We start from the raw sequence: 24,703 nt of genomic DNA, 5'->3' as shown, positions 1-24,703 counted from the left end.
AGATGTAAAAATGGGGAAAATTCGTGTGGCATATAAAATTGTTTTTTCTTTATCCAGTCAGAAGAAAATAATTATGTGCATATTTTTATTACATTGGTTTAATTGTATGTTTCGACGAACGTAAGAGATCAACGTCAGATTTCGGTCGGAAGTTCTCTGCGAATTAATCTCCATTGTTGCAACGCGATTCGGAGCAAGTTGCCGGAATGGCTTTCGAGAGCACGAATGGGACCGGTGCACGCGATTCTACGTAGAAATTAAATTCGACGTTGCGATTGAAATAAGAATTAACTGTTATGATTCCCGGAGAACAGACGTGACTGGAGGCAGTCACGACGCTCTTTCAACTTCGATACCTGGGGCTTCTCTCGGGACTTCCGAGTTTGGGGAATGAATTGGAACTCGGATTATTGGATGGAAATGGTCCGAGAAGAATTTTTGCTTGTAATTCAAGGTTTTTTTTTTTGGATCGTCTAAAAATAGATAGAGAAATAGCGAGTATAAACATATATACATAACATATTAAATAATTAAATGCAAGTACGTAACAAAGTTAAATCATTATCGGTTCACAATTCGTATCGTATAATATCGTATAACTGACAATATTTATCTTACAGCACTCTTGAATATTCTTGTAATTATTTTTGTCTCGTGTATAATACATGAAGCTTAAAAAGCTTTCCGATTTTAAAGAAACAATGCCTACCTTTAAACATCTACAATTTACCTATCATGCAACGATGGAGATTTCGCGACGAAGATTGACGACCACGGTACGACTCGATAGCGGATGAAAGAGTCATTCGATTGATCGAGTACTGGATGACGGGACGAAAGAGACGATCCAATGAGAGGCGACCTCTCGGTATCTTGCCCTCGCGATTCAACAAAGAAGATGACTGCGACGACATTAAAGACCGTGATTTCATAGTCACGCGAGCAGTCACGAGTGGAAGAGTCGTAACCTCTGTGTTCGCCGATGACAATCGTCGCTTTAAATCCGACAAAACGTATTTTCCTCGCCGATATACAAGCCAGATATAACCAGGCACGGTGAACGTACAATGCGCCATTAAACCGTAAAATTCTCGTCGACATTGATAAATAATTTCGTAGCCTTTCCCCGATGCTTCATGCCGTGGGAAAGCGCATTACACCGATTCTCTTTACGTCCATTTCTATGCTTCTTCCGCTTTTCCATCGCGCTTAGTTACCTTGCCTCAAATTTACGAAATTACTTCGTTTTACAAATTAGAAGCTGCGAAAGTGTCAAGGTTTTTTATCATCGTGCAAATTGATTTTCAATCGAGGAAGTTGCCCGTAGTAATTATCGAATTTATTTTTGTAGACTCGCTTTTTTCCTTTTCTCATTCCACTGAAACGAAAACGGATATAAAAGGAATGTTTTATGTCAACGCTCGAGAACAATTTGGAACATTTAAATTATTATTGACACATGGTATTAAAATAGGCGAAGCGATAAGGAAAAAAATAATAGTATACGTCTTTAAAAAATTTCCTGCATCACACACAAGCACTGAAACATTGAAATACGTTAAGTAATGAAAAAAAAGAGCAGAAAATATCAAATTTCCAATCTCTGCGCGTGAAGCCAAATCGTTTTCAACGACCCCAGATCCAAAATACACTGAAACCAACTCCAAAAACTACCCTAAACTCTCTCGTCATTTAAAAATTCTTCTCGTCCCGTCAACAAATCACTCAACGCGCACGATAGACACACACCGCGTAAACTACCCATAATAAATCTCAACGGTGGACCTTTACCGTAGCACGTTACTTTCATTGAGCTAGTAGCTGGTGTAGAGTCGATGGCAGAGAGAGGACGGTGTTCGATTATCCCCGCGTTGACGGGAGGACCGCGTTCATCACGCATGCCCGTGTAGCGCGCAGAGCCCCGGCACGTCGACGTCGGCTCCGTGGAAACGGCAGATATTTTGACAGTACGCCGCCCTGCATCCTCCGCTCGGTGCCACCCTCGTCGTCACTCCTCTCTCGCGCCCCACTGAACTTTCCGATTCTTCATCTCGTGAAAAAGACAAGGAACTTCCGGTGCAAAGGTTCGAAAGATAGGAGTTTGTGTCGATGGCGTTGTACCAGAGCGCCACTTTCGGAATCAGGTCAGTCGATAGACGTCGAGGCGAGTTTCGCGAGAGTGTTGGTGCGCTCGTGTGCTCGTAGAATGAATGTTCTGGTGGCCTCCAGGGGCGGAGGAGGGCCCAGAGATTTACGTGGATCGGCGAACGAAAGTCGTGTCACGAGACATCGCGTCGTAGAGGTTTGGTCATCGGCGAGGGATGGAAAGATGGCACGCGAGCTCGTCGGCTGCACGAGCGATGCGAGGGTGCGGGAATCGTCGCGTTGATCATTCCGCCGCCGCGTTCATCGATCGCCCGCGATAAAAGCCGAATACCGGTGTCACGGTGCTCGAGGCGTGTGAAACAGTGACAAAAGCAGCGAGGTGGCCCTCGATGCGTCCTTCGTACGTCTTAATTATGTTTCGAATGTGTCGTCGTGTTTAAGTAGCGTGATGAATGCTTCGTTATGAATACCACGTCCGGTGGTGGGATTTTCGCGATTCTCCATCGTGAAGAGGTGACGTGTAAACGCTGTCGGTCGAACGTCTCGCAAAGGATCGGTGAAACGATATTATTAACGAAACAGGAGGAGGAGGATGATACTCGAGGGAAAAAATGATGCTCTTAACGCGAGTCTGTTAGAAGACTGTTTCGTGCATCGTTGATTCGTTGATGGTCAGTGGTGGAACGAAAGAAAAAAAAAGACAAGGAGGAGGGAGAAGAAAGGAGCGAGGGTATAAGAAAAGGAAAAATCAGTAGACCTTGGCGGCGAATCTCTCGGCGTTAAACCGTCCTCTCGAGCGGGTCTGGACGGATCCCGCGTTGTTCGCGTGTATTCCAAGTGGGCGGATGCCGCTGTCCATACCAAGGACACGTATCCTCGGGCGCGAGACCGCAGAACAATGAGGATTTCAACGTGGAGGCTCGCGAGGATGCCGTGTCGGGAATGCAGAGTCCATAACGTCTCGTGTCGGTCGTGTCTTCCCTCGTCGTCGGCGTCGTCGTTCCCGTCAACAAGACGCGTCAACCAAACCTAGCTTGGTCTTCGTTCCACGACGACGAAGAAGGACGAGGCGACCACGAGGACGCTGTCTCGTGTGTACTCGTGTTGTGTGTGCGTGTATGCCCCGTGTGTTGCAGCGGCGTGGGAATAAATCGACCACCTAAGCCAGGGTGACACGAGCGTAGAGGTACGAAGAGAGGAAGAAAGGAAGAGAGAAAGAGAGTGAGAGAAAGAGAGAGAGAGAGAGACAGAGAACGAAGACGAAAGGAGTCGCGGGAGGACGAAGCACGATAAAAGAGAGGCTAACGAGGCGAACAGGATGAGTCACTTCGACTGGAAGCTGCTGCGCCGGAAGAAGGTACACACACAGCCTGTCTTCGCGACGCGAACACACTTTCCGTGTGCTCCTATTCCGAACTCTTGACCCCTCGCATGCTCCGTCACCGTTACTCGACTTATCGACCCGTGGAAAAATTAGCACGGGGGTGGATCCTGTACGAACGATGGGACGATGCGAGGTAGCGGCCAGGTAAATGGATGATGCCCATAATAAAGGCGTTGCTCCGACCGTTACCATCCATTTGTCAATGGTCGCGACCGAGTCGTTGACGTAGTCCGCCTCGTCCGTTGTCGTTCTGGCTTCCCCCTCTGCTACAGGAGATGGAGATAGCGCTACTGACAGATGGACGATCCTGCTGCAATTTCCTGTAAATGCCATTTTATCGATGGGCCGGAGAACGGAACCGTGAAATTGCGACTTTTTCGGTCAGTATTTTGACGAGGGAAGGTCTGCAGTGGATTTAGGGTGGAGGGTTAATCGAAGCTCGATAATTAACGAAGAACTCGCTTCCTGTTCTTCGAATGGGATCCTTTTTCCCCATATTTCCTCCACTATCCGTGTTTCTTCATCAAATACAGAAAATAATACAGGAATAAGAAAACATCCAAAGCATCGATTGCGACTTGTTTTGGAAGCTTGAAAAAATAGTCTCTGGAATTATTTAAGGGCTGGCAGGACAACGCTTTCTGTATATTGACTTTGCTCTACAATTTATATTTTCGTTCTTCTTTCTCAAACACGGAAATCACGATTAAGCAAACATCTCCTAAACTGTCGCATCCTCTAGAAAGTAGTTATATGCACAGCTATAAGACTATTTAGCGATGTAGGTATCACTTGGCCCAGTTACTTCTCAGTTTTGCTACGCTGTTTGTACACGTTCTTCAACGTTGTAATTCAAGGTTCTTCCGTGCAACTGAAGTCGGTACTTTCATCGAGGCATTGCTGGCTGCAGGGTTCCGCGAGGACAACCAGAGTTAATGGGAATTTCGAGTCAATCGCGCGAACCAGAGCGATCGTGCGCGAGAAACAGAGGCGTGCTTTCTCCGTCGACGGTCGATACCAGAACAAACCGTAGAAAAACCGATGCTTCCGATGAATCTTGGTTAATTAATACCGAATTGCCGCTGGTGGCGCTCCTTTTAGCCTTTCCACGTAAATCTAATATACCCAGCCTCGCGGCGTGTACTGTGTCTTCCATAGAGCTTCCATATTCTCCGGGTCCTAGAGTTTCTCCTGAATTCACAATTTGTTGCATAGAGGAACATAGTTCGATCTATTGATTTTCGATTATCGATTTAGAAGTTAAGTAACTGGTGTGCACCTGATTGAATGACGAGCTTATAAATCAAAACTTCCCTAAACAATAATTTTCTAAGTAATAACATTAACGAATTGACAAGTGAGAAATTGTAGATTATGCACTTCTCTTTTATGATTTTATGTCGAGTAGGATAATCGAATGACTCGTAAATGAGTGATCGTTTCGCTATCAAATTTGTTGTAACGTAATATAAGAGCATCTGTTGATGCTAATAATTTGCAACGTGAGACAGGATTATCGTTGATACGTTGCGCATATCGTGAGGCGTACACGTGCGCGCAGGCACGATCAACGGAGGGACATCTTTCGATCGATCGAGATGTTTCACGTGGATAAGGCGGGCCACAACTCGCGAGTTAGGTATCGTATCGCGTTGAAAAACTAGCAAGAAAAGTTATATGGAATGATAGGAGGAGCGGGACAGCGTGGCGTGCCTCCAATAATAATCCTGTCGTACAACGTATTATGAAACGCCTTCGTAAATATCATCGAAACAGCCCTATTAGCAAAGTAATGCAAACTTTCCTGCATGAAATTATTGCTCGACACCACCTGGTGAAAGCTACTTACAGCTTAATTCATTTACCTTTGCCAATTATCGCGCATATGTGCGCCCAAGTTCCGCCATCTCCACGAACGTACGTACGGCTTTCGAGAACATATGGTGCTTGTGTTATGACGATGATCGGCGCATGATATAGTTTGATAACGTCTGATGATTTACAATGGCTACAAAAAGTATCGACACATAGCCTTATTTTGAAAAACAAATTCAAAGGTGAAATTTTGCGTAAATCTTTGATGACTTAAGTTGCGCTCAGAGAGTTAGATATTTTCGTTTCTCTTTCTCTCTCTCTCTCTCTCTCTCTCTCTCTCTCTCTCTCTTTCTAAATCCATCGCATTGAATTTCTGCGGTTTGACGTTGTACGTTGTTCGTTTCACTTGGAGGTTTCTCTATCGAAACAACGTACCATGGAAAAAGTAGCCTACGCAAGGAGCAATAAATCGAATCGCGTCTCTGCTCGCGAACCCTGCGAATCTGAGTAGTGAGAGGACATTATAGCGGCAGCTAAACGATTCCCACGCTCGCAGCCTATCACCTTCTTCATTTTTCGTTTCACCAAGTCCCTGCTTTGTCCTCTGGACACGTCACTTCTAAGTATTCATGCCATCGATCAAACATGCTTTCATGGAAACTTTGTCTTTTTTTAACTTTATTCGAGTACTCTATGTTGCTGCTTAACTTCAGTTCTACTTGATCGAAAATTTTGTTCCTTGTCTCACTTTTCCAGTGAGCGTTTCAATCACAAAAAATCGGGCAACAGCGTTTCTTTTTAAAAAATGACAAACAAGATATTTTTATTGTCTCGATTATTTAAACATTCATATATATTCTCAACAGAGACGTTTGTACAGTTACAGTACGCTATAATAATTTCTCGTGCTCGTCGTCGAAAGCATCCTTTCTTTCTGCAATTGCGGCAACGAAACGATATCTCTTCCTTTTTGTTGCCTCGGATCATCGTGTTTCCGGTAAAATAGTTGCGCAGAATACGAGCCGCGGTTATTACATAAACCGTTGTTCCTGTGGCGTAGGTTCGATGGTATCGACACGCGGTTTCTCGTAATGGAAAGAGTTTTAAAACGTTTCGGTATTCAAACCGCGACGGGCACGGGATCGTGCTGGGAAACACGAACAGCGGACAAATGGAACTAAGCGTTCCTTTACGTGCATGTTCTGAAATATGGAGTCGTCATCTTTATCCTTAAACTTTGATTATATCCCTTTCAAATCTAAAATAAATTAGCTTTAACTGAATTTACAATTTTAGAAAGATCTTTCACATTTGGAAAATGGCAATTATAATTTTTAATTCTCGAGAGAAATATCGACTAAGTAAATTTAATTTAAGGTAATATTAACTTCTACTTGTATTTAACGTCACGCTATGAAGAAAAATATCGACGAAGTAAATTTTGTTAAGTACTTGAAACCGCTAGACCGTAAAATTGCGACTTTGAACTTTCGACAACTCGCAATTTCACCGGAATCGAGGAAACTCTGGTAAAGAAAAAAGGGAAGCAATACTTTTAGCTCGTTATTTCTGTCATTCACAGTTCACGTTATAGTTTAACGTACCGATAGTCTCGTCGTTCGGTTAGAAATGTCACGTACGACATACTTGTACGCAAACTAGGCGATCGATCGGTCTGGTTTTCGTGATGCATCGCACCGATGAAAATCGAATATCGCGTGCGAAACTGTGAACGGAATTTTCCATGACTTTTCGTGACTGTGTCGTTTGCATAGCGTTAAAGTAGGCCAACAGAAGCGTGCATTGGCTAGCTAGAGGGTAGAAGGAGGGTCGATGCAGTTACAAATCAATAATCGCGTCTGCAGTCGTCTATTTAAGTTTCGTCGGGCACACTTGCACCAGGAATAGCCTCGTGTTGCCGGGGTTAATGATATACGTGTATCGATCACATTTTTTCATACGATGTTTTTAAATTATCTAGAAATATTTGGTTTTCCATTTTATAATACGTTATAGTGTTACGCAACGATTATGGGCATATAAAGTTAGAAGAAACGAATTATTTGCGCTGGAAAATATAGACATGAGATTTTTTCAACTTTATGTTAGTTGCTTAGAAGAAAGTGGTTTTATATAAAATTGTTGTAAAGGTTAACAATCTTGTAGGTTCGAAGATATACAAATCCAAAGATACGTTTATAAAATTTTGTAAAGAAAGAATAACAATCAAACGGTCGATATCTTTCAAGTGTTCGAACACATATGTTTAATCCAAAAATCAAACGAAAAGAGCGCCGCTTAATTAGGATTGACAGTACATAGAATTTCAAAGCTACTCTCCTAAAAAAAAAAAATGCAAAATGTGGCTTACGTCTTTTCCTCTGTGGTCTTCATTCGTAAATAATAGCGGATAAGTAGACGTATAAGTAACGCAGACAGTTTTACGGTATAAGTGTAGTATCAGTACATGATCGGACTAAGCAATGTTTATAGTGTTAGCAAAATGGTTGAAAGTTGGCAACGTTAGACCACATGTACAAGACGTGTATGTTTACAGTTACGTTGCTATTTAGAATTGAGTTTGATATAGACGTTTATGTGCTTCTTGCTATTCTCCTGATAAGCCAGATAGGCGGATGACCTTTCCTGTGAAATCAAATACAAGGCAGCTTTTGTTAGAGGTACTGTATGCCCATGTTTCTTCTTACGGTTTTACGATTCCTCCTCCCATTTGGAATAGGTAAATAGCTAAGTTTGAGATAAGATCAAGCAGGATAACTGTCCTGAAAACACTTCTCAGACTTTATCTTTACATTACTACACGCTTTGCATAACTTTTACCTAACTGGATCAAACGATAATTCGTAAATGGAACTTCTTCTTTATAATAGACATATATTCTAGTTATATAAAATCACCACCGATTTTGCAGTTCCCTATATTTTCCAAAACTTTATATTCGTATTTACAGGCTGTGTTATGCGAAGATAAATCGAAAGAAAAAGAAAAGAGTAAAGTACTTTTCCTTCGTGGCCTTGTTTCCGAGGTTGAAATCTCAAACATACCAATTTCGAATTCAATTTTCTCGAAAACGAAACCTTAAACGCGAAAATATTATTCTACTGCTTCCACTTACTTTTATCTATAAAACAACCCCCTGTCTAGTTGTGACACAGCGTATGTTCTGGCTCATGCTTCACAGTTAATGAAAGACATTTTCGTGCTAAACTGTATCGAGCATTGGTCCTTGACACAAGAAAAGTCAATTTACTTCTTCGATCGTAATAGTTGCCGCGCGCGCGAGTCGAAATTATTTTAATGAACATCCCTGTTGCGCTTCTCTATGTATTCGCGACATATTTGTCACGGTATACCGATTCTCGCGGCAGCGGGAGTTTAATAACTTTGGAAAAGCGGCAGGAGCGCGTCCAATCTTCGCGCAGACGTACATACGTGAAGGCTCTTGGTAAATTCCCGGGTTTTACGAGCCTCGGCAAATACAGCAGGGGGACGCGGCAATCCGCTTGGTCTAATGGTATTGTCAATACATTTTTTACGAGCTACTACGCCCACTTTTATGAGAACAAATAGCACCGGTGGTACACGCGATCCCTCGATGCTTGTCCTCTTATGTGTTTGATTTTTCTCGGTAATCGTGGACACGTCGATCGTTTGTCTATTTTGAAAATGCCAGAGAAAGCTGCGTTCCGCTAACCACCCTGGGAACTGGTCTGCTCGAATCGTAAATTTGCAGACGAACGTTTGAACAGAATGTTTCGAGGAACTTGTTTCTTCGGGTGGAAGAATTGCTAGGATTTTTACGTGTTGTTGATAAAACGTGTTTTAGCTTCTTTAAAATCTCATCTTATTAAGATATTCAAATTTTTATGTCCTCATGCAAGTTTCATTTAAAAACGTACTAACAACGATTATTTCCCGAACTTGAAACATTTTGTAACGACGGAAAATCAACAAGGAAAGGAAAAAGATCGAAAGGAAGCGAGACCACGAAGCTTACTTCGACAATTCCTGAAAGTAAACTTTCCATTTATTCTTACGATCGAAAAGAATCACGATTTCGGTATAAACTCAAAGAGAGTCGTCTCTCTACCTCAGAAGCTGCCAGATCTAAGAATTCCATTCCAAGACTCGGCATTCTATTTACTCTTGAAGACTCGATACGACGTGATTTTAACAGCGTAACATCCGTCGAAGGGGAAAAGCAAGTTGTTGGACGGGAGCTCCACCCTCTCCGCAGGGAAGATAGACCGGAGATGCCGTTGACAAGCGATATATTTCACGATTTTCCACCTGCCGCGTGGTCGATAAAGTATCTTATTATAAAGCACGACACGATGCGTCTCCCTCGGCGATGCTGCGTCTACGAGTGCACGAGGATCGAGGATAGTGCCTCTGTCGGTTGCCTATCGCGTCTGCGGGTGGGGCTGAAATCGATTCTGCACCCCCGGCTACCCCCTTGCAGCGGCTGTTGGCCCGCTGAGTCGCTTCGAGGACTGGCAACCCCGTAGCAAAAAGCTCTTTCACCCTCGATGCTGTGCTGCTTTGTGGATCTCAACCCCTTCTGGCTATTTTCTTCGTCCCGCCATGCTCCCCAGCCTCTCCTTGCCCTTGGACCGCACAGGCCAACTCACTCTCTCTCTCTCTCTCTCTCTCTCTCTCTCTCTTGCTCTATCTATCTATCTATCTATCTATCTCTCTCTCTCCTCTTTCATCGAGTAGACACAACTTCCGCCCTCGTGAATCCGCCTGTACGCGCGGTGTCGGATGTTTGGGAAACTGGCCTGTCGCGTTCATCATACGAGAGAGTGTTTTATTTCCGCGTTTCTCTTTTATTTTTTACTACCTGTTTCCTGCTTTTTTATTCTCCTCTGGTTGGAGTGGTTGCTTTTTGCTTAAAATGTCTTTTCTTTTTCGATGACGTAGAAAGATGGCTTGGGTTATGCGGCGAGAAATTTATTGCCTGTAAAATTGACCTGGGAATTTTTTGGTAGAATAGGCCGAAGGGATTAAACGACGGAGAGTAGAATTGGTTGGGTGTGTTGACGGTGTTGACAATGGGTGTGATTATAGAATAGTGAATTATAGGTTTGATGATTATCGTGGAATAATGGTATGTGTGATGGCTAGTACGGTATTTGTACTGCAGTATATTAATTTATATAAGACGAATGATATATGTATGCATAGTAGCGTTTAAATCACTTGCTTCTGTATTACATTATTTTGAGTCAAATCGACCAGTCATATTCAGTTGAGAACTTAGTATCGCAAAATTTTAGATGAGAAATTTGATGTCAAATTAGTATAATGCAGTACACGTAATCACTAATGCTGATTCGTGTAGGTGTAAATAACTCAAACGTACACCAGCGTCGATTTCATAGGAAAGTAAATCAGGTTCGTAGTCACGATTTATCCGATTCTACGTATTATGGTGATCACGTAGACTCGTTACTACCGTAACGTGCACGATGACCAGTACGTGGTCCGTGAATGAAATTTCGCTCGGCTCGCGGCGAGTTATAATGGAAACTTCATTGGACGAGAGCCAAACTTCTCTTCTTTTTGCTCGTGTAGAATCGCGTACCACGGATAAACCTAAACGCGTTTGACAGACTCAATTTTCTTAGAGTGGCTTTCCAGTAATTGTACCGTAATTTCAGAGGAAATCTCTTCGAATATCAAACAATCGCACGTAAGAATTAAATGTATAGGAATTGAATATCGAGTGATTTTCTACAGATTTTCTGACTGTTTCTAGAATCATATATATGGAACTGTAACATGGTTTTCTTTATTTGGAAAGCGTGTATCTTTGAAAATACGATACGTTAGAATTATGACAGAAGAAACAAGAGTATGCAGGATTCGATTATAAATTTCTACATTTGTAGATAAGATTCGCTGCGTTTTGAAATCTAACGAGTTTAAGAAGAAAAATTTCCATTTTCAACTCTCTACGATCAAAATACTTCGCTTCTTGAAATACAAATCACCGAATACGTTTCAATTTCTAGCATCACGGAATAACACACAGCACTTTGAATCTGTCTCACCTATTTAAAATCTATTCCTTTCTGTTCACGAATGAAGCTCATCGTCGGAAAATATCCATGTACGAGAACCACGAAATAAGTTTCCCAATACTAATCGGTGCAGCGTCCTTTAAAAATCAGTCCACACGTTCCCTCATCAAAAAAACGTCGACTCCGATGCTCACCGAGCAAGAAGTTGATCGATGATGAAGCGTTATTAAAAAGTTTCGAAACCGCGAAATTAACGTAGAAGAAGATGAAACGAAAGTCCTGGCGACACACTGGCCACCCGCGCGGCCTCTTTTTTCTTAACCAAAATTTCTCTCTTGGACGGACGTAAAACGCGAACGGAGACGTCGATATAGCTCGCGGTCATCCGTGTCTACCAGTGATTTTCTCTATATCTCGCCTTAGCTGACCCCGATTATATCTCAATAACCTTATTTCATGACGATCAACGACGCGGAGACGTGAATGGTCTTCTGGGTGAAATTTAAGCTTGAATTTCACGGGGTTTCACGCTCGAGTTACTCGAAAGCCTCGATACGGGGTCCGATCGCTGGCCATTAAAATCAACGCAGGCATAATTCCATCGAGAACCTTGTTGGTCGGTTCAAACGCGAAATGGTGTTAAACAGGCATATTAATTTGGTAATTTGCTTATTTCGATCGTTTGCGTGAACTAATTGTTGTTGATTATGCTATCCGTTTCGGGCGTTTTGGTTACGAGAATTGAAAGTGCAATTTCAGGGAAATACGATTGTAATTTTGTGAATTGAAATTTTACCGATATCGAAAGTGGATAATTATCATAGAATCGATGGATTAGGACAAGTGAACTTGAACAATTCTGGATGAAATACATTTAAGTCAAGAATAAAATATGTTAGAGTTCGATCTTTATGTATCGACTCTATGAGAATTCGGCGTATGCAAATGTTTAGTCGAATTTCGCTTAAACTTCTGTTTAAACTGCAGTTAAACAACAGTTAAAGCTTGTCTCGTTAATCGCATCTGTCTTTCCCATCTATCAAACGATTTAACTTGTCTTAGCAATTCTACTTTATGTCGTGAAGCTCATTCGCATATCTTAAAATCTCCCTTCTTACGTACGCCATACTGAAGATTCCATCCTTCAAACTACATGGACCACGTTTCCTTCTAATATGTCCACATTACCTGTAGAATTTTTTATTTCACCCAGATTTCTTTTTACTCGTTTCATCGTCACATAGTACTGATCATTAGTCACAGTTTAACAGTTTTAGAAGGGATTTAAATTAATGATGAGAAACGACAGGTATTTATATAGTAGACACCCTAAGATTTTTGAAAACGTGCATAGTAAAGTCGAATGACTGTGCAAGAATCCCATGTTCTCTCAGTGAAGCGTAATTCTGATTAACGATCCTGCTTCGAGAAGCCTGTTTCACGCTTCTGGGTATTTACATTCCATCGGATCTGTCATTAAGCTGAAACGAAGAGGGAAGCCAATTCGTAGAGTCAAGATCGAAATCCGAAGCCATATCACAAAATCATCGAATTTAATATTTTTTTTTAAACGTTTCGGTACACGTTTGCATTTCGGTTGAGAAAGTTTCTCGTGTAAACCTTTTTCTTCCTCGTCGAATCTGTCCGTTCACCTATGTATTTAGTTTTGTAAACTAGTTCCGAGAGTTTCCTTTTGCAAACGCCTCCTAAGATTGCAATTTGCCTATTGACAATTTTACTTGTTACGCATTCCTTAACGACAGCTTGCTTTCTCTTTCGCTCAGAGGCAAAACGCATACCCCGCGTAAGACGTAAATCATACGAAATGTGAAAGAAAAGAGCTGGAACTAATTCGCAACGGTCGGGAAAGGATAATTCGAGGAAACGAAAGGATAGTTCCAATGACCGCTCCTACCAAATTAAGGGGGTGCTCTGCTACAAGGCGCCTTCTACGGCATTTCTTTTACGAAGAAATTATACAACCTTTTCCATCCACATTTTCCGTGTGTACGTATATTTGCCTACGTTTTAGCATCGTTCTACATTTTTTAAAGAGTAATTTTTTAAATATTTCGAATTAACCGTTGTTCTCGTTTCATATTTACGTCTGCAAAGACAAAACGAATCCAAGTAAAATCTATGTGTTTTTATTACATTTTACGTTTGTAAGAGAATCCAGTTAACAGGTTGAGATCAAAGGAAAATTTTCCTCGCTAACAAACAATCGTATCTTTTCAAATCAACGTTCCATTGTTGGAAAGACAGATCCACCACAGGTCGATAGACGATCGAAACGACCTAAATACGATCGATCGTGAATTACGGAGACCCACGCGACAGAACCGCGTGTTGGCTCGGCTGGTTCGCGAGGTGGGCTCGCCTCGAGTCCCGGAGGAGGTTTCTTCATACGTCGCAGGCTGCGCGTGATTTACGAACAAGTCGTCCGCGACGCTCCTCTCTGTTTCCTAACGCAATCCATTCCGCTTCGCCGGCCTCTAGGCGACAGATAGGGTACCGATGTATAAATTACTCTCGGGCCAATTAACATTGTCGCCTAGCGAGTGGACGCCTCGCGAGGAACCGGACTTTGAGTTGCATCGCCATTGCATGCGGGGGTGGGCGAGCCAAGATTAATCGAGACCTTCTTCACTAGCTACGCGGTGTTATCTGGAAATTCTCTGGCTACTCCTAAGAACCCGTTCGACCCCGAGGAATTAATTTCGCGTGCAAATCGCCTGTAGATCGCTCCGTTGACAGGCGTTTGCTTGGCTTTTTGTTGTTCATCCGTTGGACGTTAAGCTCGTCACACTCGGCTTACCGTTTCGAGGATCGTACTCGTAAGTTGACGGAGAAAAAGGTTTACAAGTAGACTTGTTAAAAGGGCAGACGTTCGATATACAGTATTATGGAGGCTCTTGGATTATGGACTATGAAGATTTTATACCTTCGCGCGGAAACTGAATGTACGTAGCGGAATATGTTTCTAAGTTTATCGAGCGATAAAGTGCATTATTTCGGGTTATGTCGTGTGTTAATCCATGAGAAATTCTTTTTACAATTTGGAAAGTCGTTGAATCGGATCTTGTTTATACCATGATTTAAATTTTGAAAATTGTCAGATTAGTTTGTTAGATTTAACAATGTTGACAATCGTTCAACATTATTTACCATTTGGAACAAGTGATGGACTTTCCAAATTTTCCGTACACATATAAAGTTACCATCTTTAGTAATCGCAACAAAATCTTTGATCTCTTCCTAGTTTCGTATTTCAATTACTTCGCGATACCGAAAGATCTTAGCCCTTAGAACATTCTTCTTGGTTACAGGAACATACGCGTTCTTATTTACCGTACGTTCGTGAGTTCAGGAAACACGTTGCGTCGAGCGTACTTAAGCGACACGACATGGTGAAAAGATGACGCTGGTGTACGCAACACCGGCAGCTTCTCTTGGGTACACGATTACACGATATTTCATTGTCTCGTCGAGCATTGTTGCGCAATTATCCACGGCTGTACACCCTTTTGGCGAGAGTGTTTGCGTAACGCTACGAGCGCGGTTACCGGTATACCTATTTATAAACCCCCGTTGCATTGACGATCGGTAACTTCTCGTTACCGAGACTACCGCCAAGCGGCCATTTCTTAACGGGTTTCCGTACAGAGGAGTGCTGGTTGCACTTGTGTCGCGTACACGCGCGTCTTGCGACCATGGTTCCGGCGGAGAGGTGATTTAGCGGCGTCGCGACGGAGTCGCGTAGTACTGCCATGGATCGCGTCGATTTCACGTGTCACAGCTTGTATTATCGGTTCTCGGAAGGAAGGCATGCCGTAAGCGATCAAGAATTTACGCTCGTTACTCTACACCGAGTCAAGGCTGACGTTTTTAGTCGAAGTTGCCAGTTCGACAGCGAGGAAACGGTTTCGGGAAAGGCGAAAGCGACCCGTGAACTGTGCAGGTAGATCGCTACGGAGGCTGCGCATGCGCAGAGGAAATGCTGCGTACTTACGCTGCGCTAAACGCATATTTTACCAACTCTTCTGGCGGAAGAATCTTACGACTAGGTTTTACTTACTGTATTATGTATTATGGGGCGGAGAAGGAAGATCTCGCGTCTTTTATTCTTTCGAAATCGAGCACGCTTAAATGTCTACCACCTGCAGCTTCGAGTAATAAGATAAACACAGAGTTGAAAATCACGGGGAGAGAATGAGAGATGAAAAGGTGTACCAAACAATTCGATCAGGAAGCTCGTTGAAGCGGTCGGTTCGAGAGAAAGGGTACTCGCCTGCGTTCTCTAATCTTTCTCTTCTCACAAAGAACAGTTGGCAGGACCGTTTAATATTCTTTAGCGATTTTTGCGCGCGTCGCGCTAAGCGATCGCGCCGACGAGAAGACCACGCTCGAACGAACTTTCCCTCTTGATGGGTTCGGCGAAGAGGGAACCGGCCGAGGAGACACGCGCTTTGAATGAGCTGCTTGCCTCGAAAGATTAGCTTCGACTCGCTCCCACGCCTCATCTCGCTATCGCGTCATCGCAGAGATTGAATCTCGCCGCTTCCAGACTCCTCGGACGATAAAAGCAGCCGGTCCCGCTGTCGATCCGCACTCCAGCCTCGCTCACCGCGAAAACATGCAAACTCTGTTAGCTAAACTTATTAAGGAAGAGATATTCGCCGGTCGTTTCCGCGTTTACATTGAATACCATCGCGCTGCCGCGGACCCGAGGAGAATTGATGTTCTCGCGGACGAGCCGCTTATCGATTTAGTCGCAGAAGACGCGTAAATCAGACGAAATATGAACGGAGAAAGATAACCATGTATTCGCGCCACGACGGTGACCGATGATGACGTTAAATACGATAGTCGGTCCCCGGTTTTTCAGCTTCCTTGTGCGGCGCGAGACCCAATGCGTTAGATGATCTATGCGTCCCGCATTTTCTAAACTATCATCGATTTATCGTCTGTTTGCGTCTTTATGAATTAAGAATACGCTTGCCGCTGTTGATTTATTCATTTATTTATTTCATTCGTTCTACGAGTATGCGTATAAATTTACTTCTCTCTTTTACGTGATACGCGTACGTGAAATGCCTGTGATATGTAACGTTTAAAGGCGACACAGACCGCGAACGAGATAATTTTTAGATTTTTAGTAAATTCGCAAAAATTTCCAAAGACATATTTCCATACCTAGATCATCAAATTACAATCCTCAGAGTCCGTTAATTTTTTTCATCAATATATCGCCGAAAATCGTACGATTTATCGCGTCGCAAGTTGCATCGATAAGATTTGTGCGATCCCTGACAGCGAGGGATGAGGTTTCACGGGACGATTCGTAGCAAGCGTAATCTGTTGCTCGCGTGTGCAGAGGACTTTGAACCAGCAAACAGGGTCCGGCCCGGGATGCACACGGGTTCGTAAGTCAGCGCAGCGTGACTCACGTTCACGTAGGATCCCCTGATTCACGTTGTATTTCAGAAAGCAGGAAAGCAGGAAGTCGGTGTGCATTATGAAATCGGAGATATTACGCGAGGAAGTTGTATTCAGCGTGATCTTATGGGCACGGTCCAGCTATGGCGGTGCTGAAGCGTAGCGTAAAATATCATCGTTATGCACCGCTCGAGGTTAATATTAGCAACGACGGCGCCGTCCGCCGATATTTACTATAAGCCCCATTGTTTTATGCGGCGCTGAACGTTGGCAGACAGCCGCTGATACAGTTGTACGCTCGGCGCACCTCCGCGCCCGCTACCAACTGCGGAACTCCGCTCTTGCGAAATAGAATTGAATGACCGTTCGCCGCCACGCTGTTTGCGCTCGATTTCGATCCGTCTCGCCTTTTTATCCAACGTTCAGCTCCTGATTTTCCCATAGTAGATCAACGCAGAATTAATCAGCTTCTGAAGCAAGCTCAGCTTGCGAAATCGCTGCCGTTGATCGTGACGTTGCCTACGATTCCCAATAGCTACGCGACTCTTTCGTTTTTCTTTCGTGTTCTACGGCGGATTTAGAGCTGCAGATATGGATACAAGGGATGAAAGTAGTAATCTTGTAAGGGACTCGATGAAAGTTTTTGGTATCGATCGACAGTCGAGATGGGGAGTCAAATAACTGTGATGTGACTTGTAATAAAGAAAGACATTTATAATACGAGTATTTTTGGGGAAAGGACGCTACATTCAATATTTTTGTTTCTGAGAAAAATACTTGGGTCGGTTGGTTGAAATAGCCACCCCTCGTGCTTCGGATAGCATAAGAAATCATAGATGATGAAACAACAAAATTGAAGGATACACGGTTGAATCTTATTTCCAAGATCTTTAGGAAGGAAAACTTGGAGTAATCAGCTTATGTCAGTGGATTAAGATACTAAATCATATTTTTCTAGACTACCTCCCTAATCTAAACAGACCTTCCCCTGTATCCAATATCCCAAATAGCTGTTGCCTCCGATTTATCAATTCTGATAAGTAGGAACCCACTTCTCTAAATTGCAGGGAATGAAAAGGTCGATTTATCAACTTCTTAGTTCATATTTCAAAGACGATCTTTTTCTCGATCACATTATCGCCACTTTATCTTCCTCTTAAGAGTAACGTTCCAAATAACTCACATCCTCAATTTTACGTTAATCTATATCAAAAAGAATCGCGATCTGGAAATCTTCCGGAAAGCTTTCGTTAACAAATATTTGGCCACGAAAGGCGTAATGTTACGCCAACGTACAGTGACAAACATTTTCAGCACCAAAATCTTTCTGTCACAGGTAATACCGGCGGAGCGTCGTATGCCAGAGCGAGAAGAGACCTGGACGCTGGCCCCGGACCAACACGACCCATGTTCCTTCTTCGACGACATCTCCGATGTCAAATCCAAACCAGTCCACGATGTGGATCCCACGCAATCTCGGATTGTCGGAGATACGAGTGAGACCGGCGAGCACCCAGAAGGTGGGACCTTACCACGTAGCCAAGAAACCAGGAAGAGCAAAACGAAAAAAGTGAAAAATTACCTGAGGAAGTGTAAGGGCGCTCTTTCCAAAGGTGACGAAGCTTCCTCGGACAAGAAGCGTCACGAACACTGTACCTCGTGGTACCTGGACGAGTCTCACCAAGAGGATCTTGACGTTCTCTCACAGAAACAGTCAGAATATCTGGACGATAGGATCGTGGAAGCGCAAGAAGCTTCGAATCTGATACCAGACGAGACCTTGGAAGACACTCCATTACCAATTGATACATTACCAACAACTGATCCTCTGATAAATCCCACGAAAGAGGACGATCGCGACGACCCTGACGAGGAAGCTCTGACAAGACTAACCGAGGATGAACCTAACGAAACGAGTGACTTGAGAAGAAGCCGGACATCCGTGTACGAGGATGCTAGAGATTGCATAAACGATCGAGAGTGTACGGTAGAAGAATCTTGCGTATCCGATAAGCCCGAGAGAAACGATGCAGTGTCTCTGGAAACTCTGACCACGGAAGATACGAATTTGAACAAGTGCGACTCGAACGACACTCTGATAGCGGAAGTGGCGGCCAGTGGACCGGACAGCCCGTCACTGGTCGACGTTGAGGAGGGAAAGGAGGAAGAAACGCGCGATCAGGAGGTGGACGGTGAAACACCGAACGCACTGTCTCTGCTCGGGGTGAGTAGACTACTCGATTATACCGTGATCTTCGATTGTACTCTTTGTTTACTTGCGTTCGCGCGTTCGTGCGATCGTCGTTGGACAAACATAGGAATCACTCATAACGCGAGATTTCTCCCGATACCGGGGCCGATAGCATCGATTCGAGACGGTGGTTGTATCGAATCTAACGGTACCACCGGCGTGGAAGGCACGGAAAAGGAGCATGCAGCTCCCATTTGAATACAAACCACAAACGGTTGCCGCGTGTGCGAACGCGCGCGAGCACGCCGCTAAAGCAAATTGCAACACACAGAGAGGCGGCCACGGGCAACGTCGGCCTCTCTCGGTAATTTATACCGTCGCTCTTAATGCACTTGTACCGATGATTAAAACGTAATTTCCACGGATACGGGTAAACGTGCGCGGCCTTTTTCACCTGGTTCATGATTTACGGCGCCCAGTTTCGCAGTCGCTTCGTGATTTACGACGGGCCATTCCGTTGTCGTGGGATAGATACCAAGTTCTACGATCATGCGTCGCGTATTCCACCGCGTACGGCTGATGAAATTCGGCGTTTTGTGGGAATGCAGCGATCGGTAGGCGATCAAGTTGCTTCGGGTTTATGAAAAGGTAGTTGAAAACTGACCGTATAATATGAGTGTTGTTTGTATGGCAAACAGATTTTAGAAACGTGTACTGTACGGAGCTAGATAGAAGGATATTATTGGTCATAATCAAAACCGCGGCTGTTTTTCTTACACGAAAGTCACGAATGAAAAATATGGCAAATGCATCTGACTTTTAGTTTTAATTCGTCGTCTCATACGACTTCAATTTCATTAATTATAAAATCCGACTGTTCTTTCGAGAACGACACAGGAAGATTTGCCTGTCGCAATCGTTGAATTTACAAGTACCACGAGACACGCAAGCTCGTCCGTATTTCTTCGATTTCGATCTTTGTCTCTCCAGTTGAAATTCACGTGGGCGTAACTCTGCAGAGATAACCGTGAATTTGTCTCGTTTATCGATCGTGGCTTATCGATGACAGTCGGCGTGGCTACATGACTTGGATTCGAGCTCATACCGCGCGCGAGTTAGCGGCGGGCCACGGTTGACAAACGATGATGTTGGGCGTTTCACGACGCCGCGCCTGTGCCGAAAGGTGCGTGCAATAATGTTGCACGTCGCACGCTGCGCTCCAATAGCGTTGCACGCCTGCTCGTGATCGTGGAAAAACGGTCGTAAACCACGTGACAATATGAGCGTGCTCGCAAATGCCACGCGACCGTGGTAATTGAAGTTTGGAACGAAGATGAAGGGTTGCGTGACTTTTAGTTTCCTTTTTCTTCGTTACGCCATCGAAGAGTTTGATTTAGGGCAGGCTGCCGGATGTTTTATGGATATTGTGCCAAGTTTATGTGGGTAGGAATTTTAGGAAGTTCGAAATGGCGTGAGGTAATATTGGACGTGAACCTGGCTTTGCTTTTGCGATGCTACGATTAAAAAGAAGAAAAAAGGTAGATTTTTAAAGAACAGCTAAAGACTTACAGTTAAGAATTACGCAGCAAAGAGTACTTGCCCCTCAAAGTCTCTTTCATTTTCACAAAGATTCCAACCCTCTCATACAATGCAGTCGTTTTAAAAATCACGTCGCTTTCACCCGGAAACAATCACCATCGATACACAATACTCCCCGACCAGAGAATGTCTCTCGGAATCGTTTCATCGGTCGTTCTTTCCAATTCTTTTACTGCAAGTGGGTAGGGACACGGCATTCCGCGCTATGCAAATCGTTTGATAATCGATAGGGAATAATAGCGTTCGGGCGGTGCTCCGATTATTAGACGACAGTGCGATCAGACCGCATTTTTTCTGAAATATTGTCGTGGTTACATGGGAACATGCGCGGCGCCTCTCACCTAGATACCTATATAACTTCTCCGCGAGTAGAATAATTCTGTCGTCGGCATGACTTGTTGTCACTCTGTCACTCTCGCTTGTGTCACTCTGTTGTATACCTGATTAGGTTTAGGTTGGGTTGACTTCGTCGAGGTACTTGTTAAGGCGGTCCCACCAGAGGTGTGTATGGGAATTGTAGCTCGTGCTCATTAATTATATCGGACGTGATTTATCTGGACCATGATGCGTCGTGCACGTCCCGCCACAAATCATCGAGTGTACTCTGGAAGTGTCGTGCACTGACAATCGAACGAGCTTTCGAGCTTTCGAACGATTTTTCTTCGTAATTAAAACAATCCCTGGATTTCGTTAACTATTCAGTGAACCTTGACATTCAATGTCGAAGAAACTGAACGTTTACGATTGAGATTAGTTACTAAATTTTATCTAAGATCGTAGATAATTGCAGTCAATCTTTGTATTTTTCGACAGTACGATATCTAAGAGCTAAAGGCTGAAGGTTATCTTTTGAATACCTCTGGACATTCGTTGCAATTATACAGAAAGATTTATGTCCTCCAATAAGACATTTTACCTAGGGAAAGCACTATAGATACGAGAGTAAAAAGAGATAATTTAAGTTTTCCATGCATTTACCTCAAATTTTTCCGCTATCTTATAGCGATACAGGGCGGAAGGTCCCGGAAGTGGTGGATAAGTACGTTCCACTTGTCTCCAGGGCTGAGACTCGACGCGATGGGAAGTGTGTGTTTGGTTCGCGTGAGGCAATAGCCACAGGTAGGCAATAGGTGGGCGCGTTTGCACTGGCATTAGAGCGTGCAGTGGGCCGAGAGTGGCCGGCAGCGTGGTTCCGTGGCACGTACGCACACGGGGTGGCGTAAATCTGACCAGTCGACAGAGTCGATCGCCGCTGAAACGCTACCCGATCATCAGTCGTGAAAGTGTAGCCGGGGAAAATGATCGGCCGTGTCCGCGTGCACGCCACGCACGCACGCACGCACCCACCCAGCCTCTGCTCTTCTCCGTTTTCCTTCCTCTCCGTCCTTGTTCGGTTTTCGAGCTGCGCATAGGCATCGCGAACCCGTTACATCGGCCGGATTATAGATTAAGCCGCGCCTCCGCGTGGAAAAACGATAAGCGGAATACTGTGCGGGATTTATTGTAATTGGCGGTAATGACGGTTTTACGCCGTCGCTGCCACCATCGTCGCCATTAAACAGCCGTGCCACGGACGCCTCGTTGAGTTCCGTGTGCGTTTAGAACCGCACGCTATTCTCAGAGTATGTATTATTTGCTGCGTGTATCGAAGAGTATAAAGAGTATAAAGAAGATCGGAGCTTCTTCGTTTTATTGGACACTGAGGAGGCATTTGGTGTGAAACGTAGCGTCGAAGGAGCTTTCTGTTCATTCTACGATGATTCTGGTCTTGAGAAATTCTTTCTTACAGGTTGCTGTGAATCCTAGAGGCATTTAGTTTTATACGCAAATACGCGAGAAATGTCCAGTATTGGACAATGTTTAATGCAATTAACGGTTGGCGATTAGGATTAGGAAATGCTTCAACGCTCGTGATTAGGAACGAAACTTTCCTACGACCGATGTACGATTATAATCAACGATTATGTTCGAACGAAACACGCGAAGAACGAAATGCATGCAACGTAGCTGCTCTCCTAAGAATCTGTCTATTCAATTGTTCTGACAAATTCGTCAGTGTAATTGCCAATTACATAAACGACCTATTCAAATTCTCTTCATCGTGCAACTAATATTCAAATCTGCCCTGGGGTCTAGTATCAATCAGTTTTACTCGTCGACAGTCTTCGCTTAATACAAATAGAAGTTAATTAAATTTCGACTAAAAACCGATTTTAACCATCAATCAATCAATCAATCAATCAATCAATCAGTGGGATTAAAAATTTTAATCCATTTATTCTAACACTGTCAGAGACCGAGAAAATCGTGTCGGCCCTCGATATCGATCTGCCATAAGGAACGATTCGATTGACTCGCGTGACTCGCGATCTCGGAACGCACCCGGGTGGATGTGGTTCACCGCAGCTCGCGTGGTGCGTAAACCGCGAAATTTAATTGCTCGTTAGTCAACGGCAGTGACCCGTATGCCTGGCATTGAATTCTCGCGCGAAACTCGACGACCTTGAAAGTCGATCTCGCCCGGATCGTCCCGTCGACAGGACACATAACGCGTTCGCTTCTCAATCGACCAGTTCTCCTTTCTATACCACCGCCGACGACGACGATTCTCTGTTCGCTTCGCGACGAGGAACTCGAAAGAGCGACAAAGAGAATCGCGCGTTCTGAACACGTTGTAAAACATATATTTAACGGTAGTCAGGTACCGTAGCGAGAGAGAGGATTGTAATCTTATACGTTCCAAGTGGTGGGTATCGGGTGTTGCTCGTTTCAAACACTCGGGAAATATTAATGACCAGTCCGTTTTCGAGAAACCCTCTGGTCCCTCGATCCTACATTTTAAGAAAAAGGACAAATGCCAGTCGAAACATCGTTACCTACGATTATCGTCGATTAGGTGCCGATAACTTACCGATAATTGGCCGCGGATAATCTGTTACGTATTGGAAAATTACATGTCATTTCGAGGCGATCGTTTCGCAGCTTCGCGGCACCGGTAAGCATTGTCCTCGTATCGGCGAAGATTGTAGCGTTCGTCGAGGAGAAAAACACGGTTTGGATTTCATGAGGGGACTTACGAGCTGGATTATTGCTTCTTCGATACTCTAGCTTGTAATACGTTCACGGTGTTACGTCGATGTTCACGGTATTACGTGTTTTCGATCCCACTTTCGCTCTTAAGTGTCCAACAATTTAGTAACGGATCGATACAAAAGGGAGTTACGTTCGTGCCGTTAATTCTCATTAAATTTTAGACAGAAAGCCATGCAGGTAAATGGGAGGAAAGCAATAATTTCGATCGACGCGATCAAATTATTTCGCATTGGTTGGTACTGGAAAGATTGGAATATCTCGCGTATTCTTTATATTTGCCTTTGTAACTCAAAATTTGCAAAAATACAAATCTTTAAAACGCGGTTTGTTCGTGCACGCTTGAGCAGTTCGTGGAGAATATCCGTTCAGAAATTCAAACGGCACACAGCACTGAATCAACACTGAAGAGTGGTCTGAATATTAAGTTGAACGTCACAACAGTCTCGCTCCAAATCGATCGGGTTCATTGTTGGAGGTCAGCGAAGAGCGATCGACCGCAATCCTCGGACGAATATAGCAGGGTACGGTTGTTTGGGTTCGCACGAGCATAACCCGGAAACGGTTGTCTGACACGAGACTAGGGGTTCGTGAACGTTGACACCTTATTATCGGTGTGCCTGGGGGCCGCGATTATCGGGAAGAAGAAATTGCTCTGCTCGTTCTCCGCGGCATGGCGAAAGTCACCGAGTGAAAAGAATGGCCCGCTAAACTATATTCCGATCGGAAGTCACGCGGAATAATCCTGCGGCGGAGCCTTCTTTCTCCCTTTCTCTCTCCTCTCGTTCTCTTTTTCTCGTTTTGCAAAGGATCGCCCATGAGATTCGATCGGCGAACTGGCGATCGGACACGGTTCAACGAAGAAACGATCCTTTATCCGACACTCGAGAACGTAACCGGCTTATTCAATATCTTCCATATTTAAATAGCCGGCACACGATGCTAATAAAGAAACTAGAAAGGTACCTGGCCCGTCGCGAGCGAATCTCGTCGCTTGATAACGTTATTGAACGCGGTTTCGCCTCTATTGAA

At 44.0% G+C, this 24,703-nt stretch overlaps 1 protein-coding gene across 4 annotated transcripts in view; it reads left to right on the top strand.

Annotated features, from left to right (window-relative positions):
• Positions 1-24,703, top strand: part of LOC138178349 (uncharacterized) — a 303,819-nt gene that overhangs the window by 19,232 nt on the left and 259,884 nt on the right. For 3 of the 4 annotated variants that reach the window (XM_069110111.1, XM_069110121.1, XM_069110102.1), the window contains exon 2: positions 18,128-19,015. In XM_069110111.1, coding sequence (XP_068966212.1) covers positions 18,128-19,015 — 888 coding nt within the window. Of the gene's footprint in view, positions 1-1,971; positions 3,464-18,127; positions 19,016-24,703 lie in introns of those variants that run through there. The other variant, XM_069110132.1, reaches the window with a different exon arrangement.

This window comes from Bombus flavifrons, chromosome 1 (assembly GCF_040668555.2).
Source record: "Bombus flavifrons isolate JBK064 chromosome 1, iyBomFlav1_principal, whole genome shotgun sequence".
NCBI lineage: Eukaryota > Metazoa > Arthropoda > Insecta > Hymenoptera > Apidae > Bombus > Bombus flavifrons.
The sequence above is the reverse complement of the archived record's forward strand: the minus strand, read 5'-3'. Positions and strand labels throughout refer to the sequence as shown.